Source organism: Sceloporus occidentalis, unplaced genomic scaffold, assembly GCF_023333645.1.
Source record: "Sceloporus occidentalis isolate IW3139 unplaced genomic scaffold, rSceOcc1.0.p SCAF_6, whole genome shotgun sequence".
Taxonomy (NCBI): Eukaryota; Metazoa; Chordata; class Lepidosauria; order Squamata; family Phrynosomatidae; genus Sceloporus; species Sceloporus occidentalis.
The window spans coordinates 65,265,745-65,290,567 of NW_028316986.1; the positions used below are offsets into that span (position 1 = coordinate 65,265,745).

General features: G+C 38.9%; 1 protein-coding gene across 5 annotated transcripts in view; it reads left to right on the forward strand.

Moving 5' to 3' along the window:
• The window catches only part of ARID4B (AT-rich interaction domain 4B), a 107,564-nt gene that overhangs the window by 8,837 nt on the left and 73,904 nt on the right, over positions 1-24,823 (forward strand). For 4 of the 5 annotated variants that reach the window (XM_089529886.1, XM_089529888.1, XM_089529889.1 and 1 more), the window contains exon 3: positions 947-1,108. The exons of the other annotated variant lie outside the window; for it this stretch is intronic. In XM_089529886.1, the coding sequence (XP_089386012.1) occupies positions 1,100-1,108 (9 nt within the window). In that variant the 5' untranslated portion in view covers positions 947-1,099. The remainder of the gene's footprint in view (positions 1-946; positions 1,109-24,823) is intronic. 5 annotated transcript variants of the gene reach the window in all.

The window sequence follows — 24,823 nt, forward strand, 5'->3', positions numbered from 1 at the left end:
TACTTCAGTGGTGTATCTGTTTGGGGCCTAGAAGTATGAGCTCATTAATTGTATTGCTAAAATATAAGGAGGTAGCTGAATGGGTTCATACTCATTTTAGCAGGATTTGAAATATCTGACCTCTAGTTTGGATGTTATGCCCAGCAGTTACCCATATGGCCTACACATTTCTTCTGTTATTGTCCCTGGCCAGTTATCAAGCTAGGAGAGTAGTTAATTTGAAAATAAGCGGATAACAATTACATTTAGCCTTGTTTTGCTTTGGCTCATCATTCTGCCCTCCTGTGCCTGTAGGCCTGTCTGTTGCTGGAATGCATTCTGCAAGACTATTCCCAAATTGTAATTTAGAGCTTTTGCTAAGAAAGAGTTTATTTTATTAATTTCTACTTTATTGTCTGTTAAGGTATGATGAGTTCTTCTCTTCACATTGGAAATGAGACTTCTTAGAATTTGTTCAGGAGAGGCACTTGTTGCCTTCTAAGCTTTCTTCCTTTCCTTTTCCCTTGCTTATTGACTAAGTCCTGCTTGTTCAAATCTATGCAAGGTTGATTTTTTATAAGTTTTTGAGGAAGCTTCCTGTCATAGAATTAGGATCACTGCCCTGTAGTCATGACTTGCTTCACATTTCTGTTTTGCTTAAGTAAAGTGTAAGGATCTTCTACATAAGCATGACCATATATCCAAATATTCTAGTTCTGCAAGTGCTCAGTAGCAGATGGAGCTATTAGAGAGTTATCCATTCATACCCCACTTCTGGCAGTGAATGTCTTCAATTAATGAAGAGACAAAGGGTCTTGTTCGAATTTGGTTTTTACATGTTCAATATTAATTAATGGTTGAGAAATATATTTAAGGTAGTGTTATTAGTGCTAAGTTTAGCATTGAATTTTACTATTATGAGGATATGAGAAGTGTTTCCTAACAGTTTGTTTCTAACTCACTGCAGGTGTTGGGAAAAAAAATAAAACTACAAGTCCATGACTGTTACGTATTGATTGGATCTTGGAAGGGGAATAGCGTTGAAGCATAGGAACAACCAGAGTGTGTGTGGGAGGAGTTGGAGACAGCTGCACAAACTCAGAAAAGTTATCATGTTGAGATGGTGCTGGTAAGACCTAGTAATAGTGTAAGGAGGGTATATGAACTTCTGAATCAGTGTGCATGTATAGGTAAATTACAGCTTAGAGTTATTTATGAGCAGGAATATGCCCCTCATGAGGTTCTAGGCTGGATTGTCCCCTACTCCTGCACATGCAGAGGTGGGACAGACCAGAGTTTAGTTTTGCTTTAGTAGATTTCCAGATTATAATTACATGCAAAAGAGGCGTAGGTTAAAATGGCATCAATTGCTAAACAAGCCAACATCCAACCTAGATTAGTCTTGTGGGATGGCTAGAGGTTATTTTAAAGCATATTTTCTGGTTTGCACATAATAGTCTACTATAGTGATTCTGAAGCCTGATTCATTCATCCTGCCAGTTGGTATGAGGAGAAGGAATACATGAGCCTGAAACTTTACTTGGGCTCATTGTTGTTCATACATATTATAGATTGGAAACCTGAATGCTAACATGAACATGTTAATGCTAAATTTTAGAAGAAAACAAATTCATTAATGTTAAACTATTAGGAAAAAAGAATATTTCAGAGGAAGGAACTGACAAAAACCACCTCCTTGCCTTTAAAAAAAACCCCAATGAAATTCATGGGGTTTCCATAAGCCCACAGGTAACTTGAAGGCATATACACACACATATAAACCATGAAATGTAGACATCTGAAACTTGGTGTGCACATGGAGGAGACTGGGGGGGGGATTGTGTATTTTAGAGTTCTTTTGCTCTTAAAATGAATTGGTTTTAATCAGTGTCTATGTGTAGTTTTTAACATATTGAATCAGTGCATAACAGCATGCCACTAGGTAGCAGACACTAGCTGGTCCGAAGTAAGAGCACTGAGGTTTGGTCTAAATGCCTGTAGTTGGTATTGGGTGCAGCACCAGAGGACCAGGCTATGCAAACTGTTGGCCTTTCTGATTATTGGAGAAGAATGTGTTTCATTTTTATGCAGCTCATTTGCCTGATGAGCTTTACCTGTTCCTCACTCAGAATGTGTTTGTGGTATGTATATAAGGAAAGAATGAGAATTTATGTTGTCTGAAAGACTGAATAAGGTATAGAAAAGGAAGGAGAGAGGAATAAATGAGATAAAGAATAGAAGGAGCAGTTGCTATATTAACCAGTTAGATGTAGTCAGGTTCTGCTCTGTATTACCTATTCCCTTTACAAGAACCGAACCTACAAACTTTAAATGTGTATAACCAATGAATGAAACTACGGCTGTGATCGACTTCACATTAGATATTTAAATGGTAGAGTAGCCCATTGATATCTGTATTTCGGTGGCCCTATTGCCTGGGGAGATTTTGGTAGTGGTAGTCCAAAAGAGTAATGTTTCCCAGCTGCTGTTTCTAAGCATAAAGAACATTTTCCCCATGTTAGCTTGGTAATCCTTAAATCAAATCGTTATGATAATTCTCATTTTGCAGGGTTGTGGGCATGAGTCCAAGGATAGGGTACCATTAGGAAAGCTTAAATGCTTCAAGCAGGTCACAGAGCTTCTGGAATCCTCATTTGTTGGACCTTTTGAATATTGGCATCTCTGTAGCCAAGAAACGGCTGGTAAAGAAACAAGGTTGTGGTGGTTTCAGAAATACCTTTAGGGCAAATTATGCACAAGTGCATTGTATGAAAAGACACCAAGAAATGGCAAGCAAGTAATCTGCATGTATGGCTGACTGGATTTGGAGAATTATGATATAGTAATTCTAAGGGGCAAAGGGAGGAAAATATTCCTTCTTGGTATGTGCCTTCAAGTCATTTTTTACTTATGGCGACCCTAAAGTGAGAATCTGCCACTGTCTATTCTAGACAGAATTTGTTCAGTGGGATGTTATCTTTGCCTTCCTCTGAGGCTGAGAGAGTATGACTTGTCACCCAGTAGGTTTCCATGACTGAGTAGGGGTTTGAGTCCTGGTCTCCCAGTGTCCTAGTCCAGCACTTAAGCCACAATACCATGCTAGCACCTGTTAAAGGGAAGAGAGTTAGTGAAAGGAAAAGCTGCATGAGTGCACAGTCGCAGGAGGAAGGAAAAGGATGACCAGAAAAAAGTGCACTGGGAGGATGAAATAGATGCAGATATACAGAACTTGTTGTGATCTTTGTCTTCAAGATAAAATTGATTCTGAAGTTTCATATTAATTTTACATTAATTATTAAATGGAAATTGTTTTAAACTAGAACAATAGTATTTGCATGTCCAAATAATTTCCAAATAACTTGTATTAGTGTGTCCCAACAAAAGCTTCTAAGAGATTTTATACTTTACACCGGCCAGCTATACAGGAACGTTTGAACTCTCATTCAGTTTAATATGTTAGGTGCTACAGGTTTAGTACCCACATGTTTCTAAAAACTACGTAACAAGTAGACTTTTATGAGAGATTGTGTTTAGCTGTGTCACTTACAATGTTGGTCCATAGTCCATTGCTGGTGTGCAAGCCATTAACTCCCAAGAGAAAGAAAACAGATGCACGGATATGGTACTGGTTCCTGACACTTTTAGGGGTAAAAAAGTGAGCCCCCCCACATCATTTAATCTGAGAAGTGCTGATGCACAGTATCAAATCATTGTAGTTTCTGGTCCTTGTTTCCTTTTTTCAATTTTTTTAATGGGGTTGAATATTTTACATCCACTTGGCATTATGAAGGACTAGAAAAAGCGATTTTCTTTGTTTTATTCAAGTTGATGGTTTCTTATGTTCTTTGTATTTTTTGCCTAATTCTCATAACATTTGTCATAGTGCAGGTGTTCTTTACAGTTCAGGAAGTTGTAGCTTTATTAGTAAGGAAACTAATTTTTCACAAGGTAAAATTTGTAATTCTTTTGTGAATAAACTGTATTTATTAACATACTAAACATGACACGTGTATGCATGAATTATGCATTGCACATTTTATGTTCTTAGTGTAACATGATGGCTTTCAATAGGTAAAATCTGTGGTAATATTGTATTTTTAATTTTATGAAGATTTCATTTTCCTAAAAAAAACAGGGGAAACCCAGTTTTTTCCATGGCTTCCAAATTTCTGAAAATCCGTTTGCAAATTTCTGAAAACCCACTTCATGGCATACAGCTAGTTATTATACTGATTCATAAATTAAAAGAAGAACACAGTTATTCTATGCTTGGAGAATTTTCAGATTCTGCCAGTGCTTGCCAAATGTACACTACAATAGATGATTCATGTGGAGTTGGAGAAAATGTCTGGAGAACATTGCAAATATTTAAAAAAAACATGTAATGAACAGGTATTAATAATTCCAAAAAACTCTTACATTATGAATCATTGCCCAGTTACAGAAGCAGTGCTTTGAAGCAACTTCAGCAAAAAGCAACATGTTAATATTATCTGTGGGAGAAAAGTACACCTAACAACAGTACTTCAAATGATAACAGTAACAAGCTTATACATCATGCAGTCTATCTTAATTTAAATTTCTTACTAAGGAAAACCCTTTTTTTGCAAGATATATAACCTTGCTTTGCTAATTCCTAACTTGCAACTGACAAATTACTGTTTTCTTCTTTTATGCTACTTAGAGTAGAGAAGCAGATTTTATTTACTTTGAAATGGGGAACCAGCAAAGGTGAATAGCTGGTCTGCAGTCTTTACCAGAGAGGGAGAAATTGTCATAGGGGACAGGTGAGAAGAGAGAAACAGTAATGGCATTCATAAAGTAAATTCTTTCAGATGTGTGGATATTTATATAGGTACCTTGTGTGGTTATACATTTTAATTTTACCCAAGTTTCATCAGCCTTCTTGCTAGTTGCCTGTCAAAAGAAGTTCTACCTTTATACTACATGCACACTGATAATTAGTTATTATTGCAAGCAAACTCAGTTAGGAATTATTTGAAAGAAGTCTGAAATTAAAACAAACTATAATAATGGGATTACATACACTTTACTTGATGTTTAGCATAAATAATTTTTCTTTTGGGTGCATAACAAAAATGGAAATTGTGAATAAAAATAAACTGATATCTTTTTCAGAATACTGACATTCTGAATGCTGGGTTATTGGGTTAAACTGATATACTGACATTACAGTCAGCCCTCCATATTTGTAGGGGTAGGGGAACAAGACCCCCGTGAATGTGGAAAATTCATGAATAAGGCAAGCCCTGCCCGTCTCCTCCTCCCATGCCTTGGGTAACTCTGGCAAGCTGTCCCAGGTTTCAGAGGAAGGGAGGTGGGAGGGGCTCATACGCGGGGTCCCCGGGTCTCTTCAATCACAAATAACTAAATTAGTGAATGCCAAGTCTGTGACTGTGAAGGGACAACTGTATTTGAAACAAAAGCAAGTATTTCTTCACATAGCAAATACCTTCAGATACTCATAGAATCATAGAGTTGGAAGAGACCACACGGGCCATCCAGTCCAACCTCCTGCTATGCAGGAACTCGCAATCAAATCTTCTCTGACAGATGGCCATCCAGCCTCTGTTTAAAGACTTCCAAGGAAGGAAACTCTACCACACTCCGAGGGAGTGTGTTCCACTATCGAACAGCCCTTACTGTCAGGAAGTTCCTCCTAATGTAGCTTGCATCCATTGTTCTGGGCACTGTTGGATTGCAATTTGCAGTAAGCCTACCAGCATAGCCAATGATTTAGAAGTTCAAGCAGTTCAGTAACTTCTGGAGAGTTACACATTTCCCATCAGTGGCATAGTATCTAATTGCCTTATTGAGTTAATTGCAGCAAGATCAGTTTATTAGTAACCCTCATCCTTTTCAGATCTGGGATCCTTCCCTCCCTCCCTCTCTCTCTCTCTGTGTCCCTTTTCTGCCCCTCCTACAGCAGTTAAGATATTTGGGGCTCTTCTTTCCACCACAGCCATGGAATGGAGCGGAGGTGATTGAATGACAGCAACTCTCTTTCTGTTCCTCTGCAATTTGCTACAGAGATACAGAGGAACAGCAATGTTGTTTCTCTCTGCTGTTGTTGCATACAGACTGCAGGGGAACAGAGAGACAGCCCTGCTGCCCAGATGACTCCTCCTTGCTCCCGCAAAGCCATGCCCAGAGGGCTTAACAGCTACAAAAACACAGGGTTCAAGAGGCTACAGAATAAGCCTCTTCAACCTCATTTTTTAAAAAAAGGAGATTGTGTGCATATGTTGTCACTAACATGATGCTAGAAAGTAATACAACCGATGTAATCCATTTTAGGCTGAGGCCCCAGCAGCTGATGGCCTTATACATCTTTAAATTATAAATTATAGATCTTTAAAAAGATTTAGAAAATTCATGAAGGATATGTTATCAGGTAGCCAAGATACGTGAGTCAAACAGTATGAACTTCCAGGGGCATCTAGTTTTGGAAAGAGTGCTGAAGTGATGGACATTCTGCCTCAGGCAGCTGATTAATCACTTGTTCATTTATGCATACTTGAATGATATCATTTTCTACAAAGAGATTTTGAAATTAATTGTTTTCTATTTTTCTGTTGCTCTTAGTCATATGGTAAGCCCAAATTTAAACTTATTTTTTAAAAAAATCAGCTAGTTGGTTTCATTAGCTAATTTGTAGAATATAGGACAGGAAAGTGTTTTGTGTTCACAAATGGTCCAGTTAACATTTGTCTGCCATTATATATTAACTCAGCTGACATCAGTGTCGTAACAAGTACGTACATTAGTGAAAAATACTGTGTCAGTAGTTTAATTCAAAAAGAATTCACACTTTAGGCAATATGAGGATTTGTTTGTCTTTCAGATTTTTTGTCATAGAATAAGACATTTATTTCTACATATTTCTGGAAAAAATAGCTTGCTCTCACTGAAAAGTCAGAGGAATATAAGAAATACATTCTCATGCTAAATATACTAACTTACATTACCTTATAAATCAGTTATAGTAGACTTGTGGATCTCAGACCACCCTTCTCCCAATTGCCAGTCCTTAGGCAAAAAAAAAAAAAAAAAAAAATGAAGAAAGTGACATCTGTGGCCACAGACAGTTGTCATAGTAGAATAGAGTGTGTGGATTAGAAGTGCTACCGACTACTCCTCAAAACTCATTGCTAACTGGTAAAACAGCTGCAAGCATCTAATTGCTTTACATCTATGCTTGGTTAACTCTGTTGCTACAGTTAAACTAAAAATAAAAAAGGCATCGAAATGCTTCTTCAAGGAGCCACAATGTTGATCAGCCACAGAAGACACAAGCAGGTACCCTGGTGCCAAATTTGGCACACAGATAACACAGTTAAGCAGTCCAAATTGATCTTAGATTATTATGGGAAATCTAATCTTATTTGCTGGGCCAAGCCATTTAGGGCTTCAAGAATCAAAGACAATCTAGAGGTGGGCCCATAATGTGACAGGGAACCAATAAAAACTTTGCAATGTAATTTTTCACAGTGATCTGTGGATTGATCTTTTCTGCATTTTGATATCCCATAGCTTTCACTTACACATTCAAATTGGTAATATATATAAGCTCCCCAAAGTTACTAGCCTCTTGTATACTTTTACCAGCCTGCTCAGAGCTGTCTTACAAAAGATAAAGAGATGCATTTCTGTGCTGATTGCAGGGGAGTGACAAGAGTTCTTAACCCTCCTAGCATAGAAATTACTAGCATGGAATTCAGTGGACTTTGCTGCATGCACACTGGGTGCAGGGCTCATTTGAATTCTGATAGGAAAAAAGATAAGTGGGATGATCATAGACGCTGATCATGTTTATAGCACTGTGAACATTTGTTAGAAGGCTTTAGGCCAGTTTTTTTTTTTAAAAAAAATTAGGGCTTATCCTGACAGAAGTATTCCCTTTCACCCATATGGCATGATGACAGCTAACTTGCTCTTGCAAATGAATTTTATTACTTTTTTCAGTGTACATAGACTAATAGGACTGTAGGAAAATAAATTTTCTTCCTCCTATGGAAAAAAGTTTGGAATAATAGGGGAAATTAAGAGTTTGGATAGTCTTTTAGTATGATATTCAGATAGTTCAGTATGAATCAGCAATACTTGGTAGAATGTTTGGTGGCTTTCCATCTTGCTCCTTTTAGTTGCTTAGCCACAAACAGTAAAAAATGGGGGGCTATATCAGTATGCCAACAAGCACATTGGAGGTGGGGTATGGGGTGAAGGATGCTATTACTTAGAAAGAGTTTGTGATTGTGCTAAGGAAAGAAAGGGGATATAAAATGGGATGAAAATTAGGATTACTGGGAGGGTACTGAGAGTTAATGAGAAGATTTTTGCGTTATCTGATTTTTTTGGTTTTAGCCATATGTGAATGGGATTGGGAATATCTGATAAATTGTGAGGAATGGGGAGAGAAGTTCTGAAAGACTGGCTCAGGAATAGCATTAATCAGTATCAGTTACTGAAATTTTGAAACAAAATCTTGATATGAGCCAATGTGTACTGATCTGAATTACCATATAGCATTTATTATAATAAAAAACAACATAAAATGTTAACTTGCCAAAAGTTATGTCAGTTGTCCTGTTCGTCATGATAATCAATAATCAGTTCCATGATATTCATCATGATGAATGATATGGGTGTGAGGCGTCTGCATATTCCATTTATAATTGGTATTACAGCTCTGGAGACCAGATACAGTATCATCTAAACATCAGAAAACAGTGATACCATTACTGGGCCAACCAAAATGCACATCATGCATGTTGTAACCTTTTGAAGCTCCACTGGCTTTTTCATCAGGCAATGGTGTTAAAAATCATACAGAAGAAAGAAAAAAAAAATGACTACGTGAATCATAGCCCTGCATTGGTCAAGCATGTTGTGGTAGTTATCCTCAGTTCAGATGGTATGAAAGGTTATTCATTCAGGCGGGCCTCTTCTCCTTCTGTGTTGACTGCAAGATTCAGTCCAGGAAATAAAATGTAATTTATGTTTTATATAGGAGAAGGGGCCCACCTGCATTAATACCCTTCCTTATCATCGGAATTGAGGACAACAACCTGACCAAATGCAGGGCTATGACTAAGATTGTCAGGTTTTTTTCTATGTGATTTTTAACACCTTTGCCTACAGAAGAAGCTGGTGGAGCTTTGTAAGCTTGCAACATGTATAATGTGCATTTTGGTTGGCCCAATAAAGATATCACTGTTGTGGATTTTCGATGATACTGTACTTTGCTATTAGCCTGTATCCTTAAATTTCTGATGTTACAGTTTTTGCTTGACTGGATGGTGGTAGTGGTGGTACTGTTGCTTCTTTTTCTTCTTCTGCATTCCTTGTGCATGCAAGGTATTCAATCTCTCAAATATACCTTCTCATTTGGAAAGTTACAAATTTGTAAAAAAAATTGCAAGTAAGTGCAGTAGTTGTATTTGAACATTCACATATTTCCAGGGCCTGCATGCCAGTGGTTATAAAATTTAAAGATATTGGTAGAAATCCTGTATCGTCAGATAATGATAATGATAGAGCTCCTTCATTGTAGCTAAATCTGCCAATGACCCCTTACAGACTGCCAAAATAAAGCTGCTTCGGGTCACTTTGGAGGTATGCTGTTTAAATGATGCATGCGTCCTGAGAGTCCAGCAGCCGCACCAAAGCCACGATCCAGTACTAAGGACTGGAGCACAGCTTTGGTGCAGCTTCTGGACTCTTAAGATGTGTGTGTCATTTAAAAAGCATACCTCCAAAGTGGCCTGAAGCAGCTTTATTTTGGCAGTCTGTAAGGGGCCAATGCCACCTCAAAAAGTACCTCTTGAACCAGGCAGCTCCCCAGTTGAAAGGTTTCCAAGGCACTGTAGATCAGGGTTCTGGGAAATTACAATTGAACTGTTCTTCTGTTCATGGGGCATGTTGAGACTGGCAGTTGAAGATAACAGCACTTACATTATAGATTTTATTTTATTTTTTATTATTGAAATTAGAATGTATCAGCTGTCCCAATTCCTCACATTACTTCATGCCAAATCATTTTTCTTAAGGTTTAAAGGAGTGTAATATTGCAGAACAATGGCATGGTCCAGAAAAAGCTGTTATGATGTGGAGTATTTCAAATACTTTATAACTATACTTGAAAATGTATTCTTCAGCAGAGATAACACAGTAGGAGTAGTGAGGTAAAAGATGGCAAAAAGCAGAGCCCTTGTCAGAACATCTCTAGTATCTCAATTGCTTCTTATCAGCATCAAATGATGTTTCCTAATGGTACTGCTACATTAGGCACCAATCAACACATGATACTGGCAGAACCAGGATGGTTACATCAGAATAAAGTCCATGATGCTCCTAGATATAGTGAACAAAAATTCTTCTATGGGAGAAAAGCCCATAGTGTTTTCTGCCAGCAGAGCTAAGACCATGGTCCAACTAGCTCGTGTCTGTTGCTGCATATTCCAGGGTTCTTCTCAGACAAAGTTTCATATCTTTTCACATTGAAAGCACAGCCACTACTAGCAGAATTTTTGCAAAGGAAAACTAAATTCAGAGAAGGCAAAAGTACAGTTTCAGTTACAACATGCAGCCAGTATTGTAACTCAATGTTGAATTAGGAAGCCTGTACATCAGGGATGCACAGCACTCTGCATGTGTGTTTATTGTTTAAAATTATTATTTTTTGTACATCAATGTGTGATCTATTATTTAGATATATATAACTAGGTAAGTAAATGTGTGTCTGCTCTTTCCTGTCACCAGCAATTCTCATTTCTTGCTGGAAGAGAAGAGAGTTCTCTACATGCCCTTCCCCAAGAAAGGTATGACAATTGCTTGAGGAATATACCTTATCTCTGCCTCCTTCCTGAGTAGGGTTGCCATAAGTCAGGACCTCCAAACCGGGACAAATATAGGACAAGAGTAGGACAACATTTTCAAATGTAGGACAACATTTCTAAAAATGGAGGACACGCCAAAAACTGGTGATTTTTTAAAAATGTTAATCTAAATGCATGTTTCTTAGGCATGATCAAAATGGAGGACATTTTGACATTATTCCTGGACAGATGTCAGGAATGTACAGTCAGCCCTTCTTATACACGGATTTGTTATACACGGATTCAAGCATATACGGTTTGAAAATGTTCCAAAAAAGTATAAATTTCAATGATCAAACCTTGATTTTCCATTTTTTATAAGGGACACCGTTTTGCTCTGCCATTATATTTAATGGGACTTGAGCATACACGGATTTTGTTATACACGGTGGATCTTGGAACCAAACACCAGCGTATAACAAGGGTCCACTGTAATTCCCTTTGTGGCCACACACACACACCCAGTTCTAAAACACACACACACACACACATAGCACATTTACACTATCATTTTTTCTTGCTTTCTTTCTTGCTTCTGTTGGATTTTTAACACTTTTGCCTGATGAAGATGTCAGTGGAGCTTTGAAAGCATGCATGATATATTTTGTGCATTTTGGTTGGTACTATACAGGTATCACTGCATAGTAGATTTTGGCTGTTACTATACTTGTGTGTCCAATGTGTTAGCATAGAATGTTTTAATATGTGTGAACATTCTTGATAAGTGTAATCCTGAAAGGTAGACCATGTGAAGAATCATAATGACAATACTAGAAGGTCCAATAGGTTGGAATTAACAAATAAGAGTATGGGCAAGTCCTACTCTCCACTCTCTCAGCCTCAAGGAGAGATGATAGGTCAGGCAGCAAACCTCTTCAGAATACAATCTTGCTAAGAAACCCCAGGATAGCTTTGCCTTATTATGGTCTCAAAGTGCTTTTCAGTTCTAAGTCTCTGGTGCCACAGCCATTCTGCAAACTACAATTTCCACATCCAGGCAGGGCTGCCATAAGTCAGAAAGGAGTTGAAGACACACAATAGCTACAACAAAAACAACAGACGAGGAGGAAGAGGAGGAGGAAAGAAAAGAAGAAGGAGGGAAGAAGAGGGGGCTGGCTTGGTGGCTAGAGCATTGGAGGAGCCAGAATGGCCCTGCAAACCCAGTGGGAGACCTTGGGCAAGTCACACTCTCTCAGCCTCTTAGGAGAAAGTATAGGCAATCCTCTCCTCCTTTGAAGAAACTATGCCAAGGGAACTCTACACAATTACAACAGAAGAGGAGGAAGAGGGGAAGAGGAGGAAGAAGAGGAGGAATAATAATAATAATAATAATAATAATAATAATAATAATAACAACAACAACAACAACAACTTTATTACGGCCATTTGGCCAGCACAATGACAAAATCCCAATTTAAAACACATTATAGGTTCATGTACAGGCAGATTGGAGAATATAAACAAATGACAGTCTATCAAAAGTAAGGATAAAAAGCAAGGATAGGAGTGCAGGATCAGGCAAACACACAACAACCCCTGGGTCCTCCAGGGAAAAGAGGAGGAAAGGAAAGAAGAAGGGGGAAGAAAAGGAGGAGGAGGAGGAAGAAGAGGAGGCTGCCTTAGATGGAGGAGAGAGACTGGCGTGGGGCTTTTTCTCCCTCCTCCTCCTTCCCCCTTTCTCCTCTCTCCCAGAAACCATAGCCACCTGTAGAGCAGAGAGGAGCCCCAAAGGAAAGGCAAAAAAGCAACGAACTTTAAAGGGAGTCCCTAGTGCCTGCCTTTTGCCTTTCTGCTGAGCCCTTGGGGACGGAGGAGCAGGAGGAGGGAGGCTGCCACACCAGGAAGCTCCTACTCCCTGACTCCCTGGAGGCATTCATCCTGGCTGAAGAGGAGGAGGCGTGACTAAGGCGGTCACATGGGGGGAAGGAGCCAATCCTGCCTTCTTCCAGGCAGGCTGAGCTTGTCAGTCAAAAGTCTTGACTGGAGATTACTAAAATCTGGCCTGGAGTTAGCAGGAACCTGGGATTGAAAGGGCAAAACGGGCGGGAAACGTTTTAAACCCTCCAATCCGTGAATTTCACGGGGGCAGCCGGGTTATGGCAAGCCTATTCCTGAGGGAGTGCACTTTATCCTTGGGGGTGGTAATAGATTTTATATTCCTGCTGTACCAAGAACTGTTAGGCCCTATTCACCAAAGTGTTCACATCCTAATAATCCTGGTACTTTCACAGAGACGAAAACAATAAGTTTCCTGACTTGGGTTCACTGTAGGTTTGGAAAGCACCTAAGAAATGCATGTAATAATTCATTGGGCATCTGCATGAGAGGATCAGAAGGGTTCACTTGAATAAGAATGCATATTGGGCTTTTATTAAGCAAAGGCTATCATTTAGAGATGCTTCTGCCTACTGTAATGTTAAATGGGAAAGAAGTAATGCACAAGTCCTAAAAACTACCTTGTCTGCTCCATAGCACAATAGCATAACAACACAGCCATAGGATTAGATGAGGGGAAGAGTGAGACTCTGTCTGTCTCTGTATCTGTCTTTCTCTCTCACACCTACCCACCCACACTTGTTTCTAGTCTCTCAGGGATTTAGTCCTCCACATGCACTTGTCATCTCCCTGTACTGCATATTACACCCAAGGGTCACAGCCATATAACCCTTTATTGGGATGGGCAACTTCCAGAGGTCTGGGGCTTAAGTCTGCCTCTCGCACCATGCAGGGCTTTCTCTGCTCCCTGTGCTCTCAACATTATTTTTCCACCAAACAGCTCTTGTATGGCCACGTCCAAGTTTGTATAAACCTCTATACAGTTTGGGCCCAGGCTATTTGAAGGACCCTATCTCCATGTACAACCCCTGCCCAGAGTACTGAGATCATCTGGAGAGGCTCTTCTCTCTGCCCCACCAGCCTCTCAGGTGTGTTTGGTGTGAACAAGAGAGAGGGCCTTCTCAGTGGCTCCTCCCAAGCTCTGGAACTCCCTCCCTAGGTAGTCCAGGATGGCTCCATCCCTGCTGTACTAAACATAATAATAATAATAATAATAATAATAATAATAATAATAATAATAATAATGGTCACTTCCAGGTTAGTTCCCCACAGAACTAAAATAACTTGGAGGCTAAAGTAGGGCAAAATAGTCCCTAGAAAGCACCATTGGCAATTTGGGATAAAACACTTAAAAATAAAATACAAATTTAGGTCTGAGGGTACACAGATATCAGAGGAGGTCATTGGGGCATACTTTGCCCACCCAGTATGCTTTGACCTATACTGAAGAGTTCTGTGGATGACTTTCAGCCAGCGAAAAAGCACATATTTGCATAAAAGATGATTCAGGTTTGATTTTTGGTGAGGTCTTTGAGAAAGTGCTGGAAGTAATCTGATACTCATCTAGAACAGTCCTGCAGGCCCCCTTCATCACATTCAGCCACACTTGTTCTTTTCAGTAACAAGCACTGATGGATGCACCAGGCCAGCAATAATTGTAGCATTGAACTGTTGGAATGCCAGACAGATACTCACTAGCAATCTGTAGTAAAACTGTGGGCAAGATGTCCTATGGCAGGAGTACATTTGCTGGCTACTGGGGGCATACAACTCCATTGTTGCAACAAATTCACTGGCTGCTGGTTTGTGTCTGGGCACAATTGAAAGTACTGGTTATGACCTTTAGAGCCCTATACAGTTCAGGCCCAGGTTATTTGAAGGATCATATTCTCCTTTATGAACCAGCTAGTGTTCTGAAATCAGTTAGAGAGGCCCTTTTCTTGTCCCACCTCCCTCATAGTTATATCTGATGGGAACATGGGAGAAAGCCTTTTCAATGGCTGCCCCCAAGGTCTGAAACTCCTTTCCCAGAGAAGGAACACTCCCTGCTTTCTTTTCTCAGACATGTAAAGACTTCGCTATTCTAACAGGCATTTGAGGAGCAATTATATAAGGCCCATCTTACACAGTGTGCTGGATATTTTTATTTGTTGTGCTGGTTTAATTACATATGGTTTTTCTGATTGATCATATTTTAACTTTTGTATTTGAGTCCCAATCTGGAAAAAGGTGGGATAGTAGTAATAAGAATAAGAATCACCATGACCACCATTGTCTGTGACAACAGAAATGAACAAGAAATGGATGAGAGAGCTTGATGTCATTATGATCAACAAGTGTAGCCATCTTCATAATTGCATCTATACTGGGTAGTGTTGCATTGTTGTCATACATTCTGGAGAGACATAGAAACAAAGGTGGAATCAAAGATGGCAGTCCCACTAAAGATCTGGCTTCTTACAAGTCACTAGTGCTTCTGCTATAAGGTTTTATTGCATTTTACATGTGCAGGGTGTATGATATATCGTTACCACTGCGCAAACTGAACGATTACCTGTCAGAAAACTGGTGCGACATGATGATGATATTGACTAATGAGTAACAGCTGCAAAATTTCTTGTGACTAGGTGTGTATTAGGGATTGATGCCAAGAATAAAAATGAGAGGTTACTTTCTTCTAGGTGTTCTAAATTTCCCAGCTGATGGCTTTTCATATACATGCATTGTGGGAACGAATGTGGTTATTAAGTACAACTCATCTATTAAATATAGAGAATTGAGAAGGAATTCTTGGCAGATAATTCCATAAAGAAGAATTTAATTATGTGTATGAGGTTAGCTATGGTAGCAGGATGTTTTCCTACCAGGTTGGAATTTACTCTGGATTAGAAGTCTGTTGAGGAATGCATGTTCTCTTCATGCACATGGATACTTAAGCTTTATATTCTATGTGTAGGAAGCTGTGTATTGACTAACACACAGTAGTTAGTTATATGGTTTGACCAGTGCAGATAATCCATGGCAAAGTGAGGAATCTGAATCTGAAATACAATTTTCTTATCTAGTGACCCAGTTTACCTTTTTTGGATGCTTGCAGTTTTAGCCCATGTTGATAACATGGCTCCTGTTAGTTGTTAGTATCTGGATTCCCTAAGACAGGATACCTGCAACAGGCTCTCTGAACACTGTTATTGTCTCTACTTCTCATTATATTTTATTCTTGTTGCTGTTAATTCTCTTAGTTCCTTAGAACATCTTGATATCTAAGATGTGTTCCACTTTGAATGCTTATATACTTCTGATGCAGTACAGTAATTGGCTACTGCGTTAGTCAGCATCATATTCTCATATGTGGTTGGCAGAGAGCGGTGAAGTTCATGTTTGGACTTCAGAATTTCTCAGCTAGTATATTTCCCAGTTGTGGGACAAACATCTGACCCTCATGCATTCAGTTGCAATAGTTTTTTTTTTTAATTTTAACTTTACTTTGCTGCATGGAATGTGTCCTGCCTTTAAAGGAGCACAGAATCCCAACTAAGCTAGTTACTCTTCTGCTTCTTTTCCACAATGCCTCCAACTCTGTTCCCTCTGCAGTGGTTTTCCTTCAGGAGTAGAATAGGGTTGAAGGCCCACTTGTCTCCACCATTTCTTCCTTACCTCCTGTTTTCCGCTGTTGAAGGGATATTGTCATACTGATATGTTTTTAGCATTCTGCCCTACCAACACAATGAAGTTTAGGACTAATTATATTCTAACTATCATAACTTAGTGGTAGAAAGTAACAACAAAAGAAAAAAAGAGAGCATGAGAATAATGCAAGTATAAAAAATAATTTGCTTAGTGTTTCAAGGATGCTTTGATTTTTAAAATATTGAAAGACATTTAAGGATTTGTTAAAGTTTTTGAAAAATTAAAAAATGTCTTGAATATTGCTGCTGTCTCTTAAAGATTTTTTAAAGTGTCCTAAAAATTAGGTAACATTTAAAAACATATTTCCATTTTGGCCAAAATCTGCTGCTTTTAAAATCATCATAATGTTTATGAGTTAGAAAGTGCTTCTCAAAAGTGGTGTGGTTCAGGGACCACTGCTGATCCACAAGCCATTACCTGTAGGTGAGTTTCCAGGAAATAAAGAAACAATTGTAGCTATTGGGCATAAAAATGGTACCTGCCCCTGGCTCATTGGAAAATAATAATAGTAATAGTAATAATATTTATTTATTTATTTATATCCCACCTCTTCCTTTTTGGGGATCGAGGCGGGTAACAACAGAGTTTAAAATACAAGTAAATGACAAGGTCTCACCTCCCCCAAGATAGTTGCCAGTCCCACACATCAGATACCTTAAAAAACACTGAATTAGAAAATTTCTGTGTTGGAGAGTGTCCAGGTGTTGATTGAAAGTAAGAACCAGACTCTTTCTATTGCCTTTTATTTTAAAAAGAGAAAAACTTTTAATTTTTAATAATTTTCTATATTTATTTGCATAAAATCTTACAGTAAACGTGTGTATGAAATAGCCGAATTGTAGTTATAAAAGTTCACAAAATTGTTAGACATTACTAAAAAATTTAGAACAACTGTTGAAAATAGTAAAAGAAAGTGTGATGAGGTTAATGAGACTATTTTTAAAGCCTCTTCACACACATTATAAGCAGATAAATAGTTTGTAAAATGCAATGTGCTTTTGGCTTTAAATGTTTTTTTGTTCCTGAGTGGCAGCAATTGCTTTCAGAGAATTTGTCTTTTGAGACCAGTTCCCCTACCTTAAGAGACTCACCCTAGCCTTCTGCTCAAACATGATTTGAACTTGAAGCCAGGTTCCCCTGGCAACTAAAGAGATCTGTGAGCAAAAGCAGGCAGTGTAACAAGGAAAAGCATCATCTGCACTCAGAGGCATATTTGAATTAACATTTCATACGCATGCCATTCTGTGGCAACAAAATATTACTAAGCCTGACAATAGGAAAGGTTTCCCATTACATACTGTGTATCTTACATAACTGTTAATACCTTGACAGTTCTTAAGATGATTTGGAGCTGACACTTGTACGTTTCTCAATATGCAGTGAGTTTTCTTTCAAATATCAAGATGAAGAGGGCTGTAGACTAAATCTCGGGTGGGTTGGAGAATATAGGGACTTCTGGGTGACTTGAGGTATGGTGTGTGTAAAAGTCCAAGCTTGCTTGAAGTCAGTTGAAGGTGCCGGTCTGTTCCGGCCCTTAGATGATGGGTTAGAGGGAATTCTTATGAAGTGTGCAGATTATACAAAACTGGGAGGGGTATCTAACACATTAGAAGAAACAATTTGAAAGGACCGTGATAAACTAGAAAATTGGGCTGAAACTAATAGAACTACAGTCACTTCTCCTTTTTCACGAGGGATCCATTCACCCCCACGAAAACAGAGTGTCACCTATTTTCAAGCCCCATTGGCTTGAATATAGGGATGGGTGTGCAGGCGCGTGCCTTGGGCACATGCCCCATTCATTCTCCCTACATTTGTCCCTCGCGCATAAGCAGAGGACACGTGTCTGAAGATCACGAGAACTGAGGTGGACTGTAAATTCAACAGACATGCACAATTCTACATTTATGCCACAAGTTCCAAATGCACACCTCACTTATTGGATGATGGATACTTGACTCAACACCAGTGTGTGTAAGAAGGACCTTGGCTTTATTTTTGACCATAAATTGTATGTGACCTAGCAGTATGATGTTGCGGTAAAGAAAGCAGATAATATTTTAGCTTGCATAAATAGAAAAGTAGTTTCCAGGACAAAGTAAGTAAACCTGTTTCAGCAGGTTTAATTCTACAGACACTTTTGCCCTTTTGAAATATTGCCTGAATGCATGCAGAGCTAAATGGATGGTAGAGATATAGCAAGCTTCACCTTGGAATGTCCCTGTATCACTGTGTTCTGTGACCAGGAACCTGGATAAAGCAGGTCTCACAGTAACAGAAGTTCTGTAATGACATTCACTGAATGCTGTTACAAAACACTCTTTTCACTTCTTGCATAAAGGTCTAAAGCTCACTTCATGCATAACGGTTCAGTCACATCTCCACCACAGTTTTAGGAGTGCTTGTTCAGGTGAATGCCTGAAGGGGAACTGAAATGGGAGGCATTGTTTGGTCTTCTGGTCCTTTTTAAGTGCAGTTGCTTGACCCAGTCCCTGTGATTTTTGTCTAATATTTTCTTTCTCCCAATCTTTCTGTCCTGTTATGAACAGACTTGCCTTCAGCTCTGCTCCCCAAATTGGTTGCAAACTCCTATTAAATGCAATCTTAATTGGCATATATGTGGAGTGGGCTTACTGGCCTCTTTGCTGCTTGCCTTGCTTTAATCATCCTGTCCTTTTCAAGAAGGATAACAATAAGCATCTTGCCCCAGAAGGCAACAAGGGAGTGGAAAGGCTTTAGTATGGGGACTGAGTGAAGAGAATTAGAGAAGCAAAATAATCTTTCCTTTCTTGAGAACATCATGGTGCTTTCTCCAGATCAAGACTATGTAGGCATTTGTGTTAATTAAACTAAGTGGCTCAAATTAACACATTTGGAAAGTAGATGCTTTTATTAAGGATAGAGATACCTAACCCTTTGATGTTGAAGCCCTCCATTCTCCAACTTCTGATGATACCGCCTATTAGACTTTTCTCTGCACTTTTACTGACACATTTGTTTGCTGTGGTGTCACACCACTCATATACAGGGAGATCAAAATCTCTAGGTAGCTGCAGCTGGTTTCTAGAAAGTTTCTAGTTAACTGTAGCAGCTTGTGATCATTAGTTAATCTAGAACAGCCCATCTGGTATGAATGAATGATGGAGTGGAATCGAGCCTTAAAAACATTTTTCACGGGACCCTTATGTCAATATCAACCACTGTTACACTGTCACTTTATACAATTTTTAATACATTGCTAAGCAAAGTAGATATGGTATTTACCAAAATGAACTTTACTAAGATAAAATTTTAAACTACACTAGTGAAATTATAATCAGCCTAATTAAATTAACTTATGCTCTCAGCCTTAGGGGAAGGCAGTGACAAACTTCTTCTGAACGTATCTTGCCCAAAATACCCATGAAAGGTTCGTCTTAGTTGGAAATGATTTGAAGGCAACAACAATTCTGTTAGAACTGTGATATTACAGTGTATTGACCATAGTTAGGAGCCAGGATGGTACAGTGGTTTGAACATTGGACTGTGACTCTGGAAACCAGGGTTAAAATTGCAGTTTGGCCATGTAAACCCATTGGTCACACCCTTTCAGGATAGCAATGGCAAACCCCCTGAAGAAACTTGCCAAGAAAAACCCAAGATAGGTTGACCTTAGGGTCGCCATAATTCTAAAATGACTCTGAGGCACACAACAACAAAAACCACAAATTGACCATTGTTAGGGTTGAACTTCATTTCAAACTATGAAATGTTTGAAGTCAGAAGTTTCAGAAATGATGTCTGCTAAATGAAAATGTAAAGTGGATAATATGTATGTTAATATGTAACTAATGAGCTTGCCTGGCTCTTCAAAGCCAAATTCACTAGAGTCCCAGCAGCGATATGGAAGCAGCAAAAAACAGCTGAACCATACAATTCTGTCTGTATTTTAGTCTTAAAGTGTCACTGTCCCCTTAAGTTGTGTATGTGTGTGCCTTCAAGTTGCCTGTCAACCTATGTTGACCCCATCAATTTCATTAGGGAAGAAATATTCAGAGGTGGTTTGCTAGTTCCTTCCTCTGAAATACAGCCTACACCACCAGTGCGACGTCATGGTTTGAGTGTTGGACTGTGACTCTGGAATAGTTCAATTTAGCACTCAGCCATGAAATCCACTGGTGATCATGGGCAAGTCATATTCTTTTAGCCTCAAGGAATGGCATTGGCAAATTCCTCTGAATGAATCTTGCCAAGAAATCCACTGTGATAAGTGTAACTTATGGTTGCCATAGGTTGGAACCAACTTGAAGGGAAACAACAACAACAAAAATGTAGTATTCATTGTAGTTCTCCCATCCAAGTATTAACTAGGGCTTAATCTGCTTAGCTTCTAAAATCAAACAGGATCTTTTGCCTATAAAATATTTAGGCCCTGCTCCCTTTAAAAAACTGTAGACAGATATGGTGGAAAAGATTGGCAGCTGCTATAATAGCTAGTCTTTCTCTTGCTATATGTATACAATTTCTATTTTCTGTTTTCTGCATACAAATGTTCCTTTTCCAGATGAGGCTATGCTGTTAAACATTGCAGTTCCAGTATATATTGTATCAGCATGTGCTATATTTTTATATTTGCTTATTTTCTCGATTAAAAATTTGTGTTTATTTTATGTTTATGTTTTTATTAATAGATTTTATTAGAAAGTTAAAAGATACATAAATCATGTCATACATAGAAATAGTAACAAAACATAGCAAACATAATAGTGAAAAGAACAAAAGAAAAACAAGATTGACTTCCTGGAGTTCGTTCTGATCTACCTTTGATTTATATACAATACTGAAGTCTTTGGGTAATTTTTTTTTTGAAAAAAAGAACAGCTTAAAGTATAAATCTAAAAAAAAAAATCTAATGTATAAATTATTTTTAAATACCGGTAACAAATTGTGTAAACTTCATGGTTTCCCTCAAATTCTTTATAAACAGAGCATTTACTATATATAAAAAAGAAAATCTGCCAGTTCTGGGGAATTGTATTCTAGACCAAATTTAAAAAGCAAATTTATGGATTGATTTAATAATTTTAAGCTCAAAGAGTATATTATCAACAGATATTTGTGAAAGTAAAGATATATGCACATCTGTTTACACTCTCTAAATTAGATTGTGTATAAGAGAAACATTTAACATTAGCTTAAGGAAAGTACTTCAGTAGAATTCGTTCATGTTAAAATTTTTGTGCTCCTGATAAAAATGTATGAATCTAGTAATTTATCACATGTGCTCTTAATCTCAGGAAAACCAGTTTTCTAATTAATACGTTAAGGAGAAAACCTAGTGCAGGTCACTGATAGACCATTGTGCTATGCTCCAGTGTATCTTATGCCTGCTAAAGCCAATATAGAAGGGTGGAAATGCCAGGTGGTGGTGGTGGTGGTGATGAGCCCCCCCCCCCCCCAGAAAACCAGCAAATAAGCTTTCTAGAAACTAATTACAAGTGGAGCCTACAGTGATAACCCATGGAGATGGATGTTTCTATGATGTGAGTACAGTGTTAGAGTACATTCATGTCACAACATGACATTATTTTGCAAAGTTTCCCCTTTTTGCATGGAGTCCAATGCAGAGTTCTTTATTTTTCTTATAAAGTGCTCTTTCTCCATAATATTTCTTTGCCAGAGTAATTCCTTGTGAGTTCAGAATATATGTAACATGAAGTTAGAGAGATGTATGTTGTATGCCAGGGGTGGGGAATTGTCAGGAGTTGGGTGATGCATTGTGTTACCAGGGGATCTTGGATGGCTGTACCTTTCACCTCTTCTGCCCTAAAATGCTCCTTGAGGGTAGAGGGGGAAATTTTACCACCTAAGAGAGGCCTTTCCCCCCAATATGATGTGATCCAGAAGTTAGCTTCTAGCTTGCATTCTTTTGAGAGACAAAGGCTTCTGGGTTAAAAGAGGCTGGGGAGGGTCAAAAACAAGCCAAATATCTCCACACCCCCTTAGGGGCAAACATTTCTGAGGGGGCACAAAAAGGGTCTGCAGGCATCAGTTTCCTCATCTTTGCCGTATGCCCCATGCCTAGACATCTCCTGTGGTTTGTGGGTTTTATTTAGTGCTATTGTATGAGATTAATTTCATTTCTGTTATACAGTCATCCCTCCATATTCGCTAGGGTTAGGGGCACAAGACTCCCGTGAATATGGAAAAACCGCAAATAACAAAAACAGCATAGGACTTTCTAGGTCTTCCAGTGCAACTCTGTGGTCAATGTCCAACCTACACTGACCATAGGAGGAGCTACAAAGGCCTAGTAGAGGTCCTTCAGTGCAACTTTTAGTTAAAGTTGACCATAGAGTTGCACTGGAGGACCTAGATATTCCTAGAGAGAACATATTAATCAAATCCACAAATATCAAAGCCACAAATATGGAGGGATAACTGTATAGGGCATATAACTCTTCTGTCACAAAAGCTTAATTGGCTACAGTACTGAATTACTCTTTATCCTGTGGCCTGTTACAGACTGCCAAAATAAAGCTGCTTCGGGTCTCTTTGGAGGTATGCTGTTTAAATGATGCATGGGTCCTAAGAGTCCGGAGTTTGCACCAAAGCCACACTCCATTCCTAAGCACCGGAGTGCAGCTTTTGGTGCAGCTTCCAGATTCTTAGGATGCATGCATCATTTAAACAGCATACCTCCAAAGAGACCCGAAGCAGCTTTATTTGGGCAGTCTGTAACAGGCCTCAGATATCTTATTCCAAAGTGAGCTAGAAAGTTTTTATCTAAGGTTCCCCTCTTCTATTGATTTCAGTGAAAGATGGGAAATCTCCATTAGCACTTGGCCTATTATAAAGTTCCACTGTAATTTTGGGTGTATTGTGAGAATTAATGGGGTTTAGGTAGGCGTAAGCATGCCATGTTCATGATCTGTCCATTTTAACTGTTCTCCAGCAGAGCTGTGGCAAAAGTTGTTGGCAAGTTCTTGATATTTGATACAAGCAACCTTTTAGACTTAAATTATGTTTTCTGACTTATAACAATTAGATCTGAAGCAGTATATAATGCCCTTCCCCACCACCTCTCTCTTCTCCTTTTGTGTCCTGTCTTTTTAGATTGTAAGCCTGAGGGCAGGGAACCGTCCAATTATAAAGATTGTATGTACAGCGCTGTGTAAATTTACAGCGCTTTATAAATAAAGGTTAATAATAATGATAATAATAATTAATATTGACTGCAATTTCTTAAATTGGAAATAAAATTGTTTGTGACCCGGCCATTTTTGCTATTAGGTTAACAGATATTACCTACACATCTTTAGTAGCATGCTCCCTAATAGAGTCTGCTGTGTTTTCCTAAAACAATTTATGTATACCCCACCAGCATAATCAGAGGTGACGAGAGCTATAGCCCAAAACATTTTGAGGGCATTAAATTGACCTAAACCTTCCAAAGACAGGATATTACACATCTAAAGCATTTTCATCTAAAGCATTTTGTCATCCCTTTAATGCCTCTTAAGACAGTGCTTCTCAAAGTAAGTTGGAAAGAACTTGAAGGCACACAACAACAAAATCTCAGACCTTTGGGGCTTCCATATATTAGCATCTAGTATTCTCTAAAGGATCAGCAGGGGGAATGAAATGGAAAAAGATACCTAGTGCTTTTTTTCTCCCACAAAAAGCCCCCTTGTGAGCCTGGCCTTGCTTTCTGTCTTGTAAGAGCTAAGTGGTCCCTTGCACTTGGAGTCAGACATTGGGATTTGGGCACAACCCAGTCCTTTGAAACTGGCCCTGAGAAGGTAAATCCTGTATGCAACCCTCCTGCCCCCTCCCATTATGCAGAAGCTATGGGATTTTGTAGTAGCAGACTGCTTCATAGCTCCCTAGTTCTCAGCTGAGTCCTGATTTAGAGGCTGCGCTTAATGTGTCCTCTTTTCCTGAGTAAAACTGAAGAGGGAATTTCATAAGCATCAGGCTAGGAGTTTTGTTACTGATTAAGCATACCTTTAGCCTGGTATGTATCACACTCACTTGGGCCAGGGGCTAGGATATGACCTCAGTAGTGCAGTCTAGTGGCTCTTCAAATGAAAAGGCCTTTGGAGAATGATTTGGTCCTAGAGATTCTCAGGGACTTCTGTTCATAGAATACTAGAGTTGGAAGAGACCACAAGGGCCATCCAGTCTGATCCCCTGGCATGCAGGAACTCTTAGTCAAAGCCTACCAGACAGATGGCCATCCAGCCTCTGTTTAAAGACCTCCAAGGAGGGAGACTCCACCACTCTCCGAGGGAGTGTGTTCCACTGTCAAACAGCCCTTACTGTCAGGACGTTCCTCCTAATGTTTAAGTAGAATCTCTTTTCCTGTAGCTTGCGTACATTGTTTGGGGTCCTTTCTCTGGAGCAACAGAAAACAAGCTTGCTCCCTCCTCAATATGACA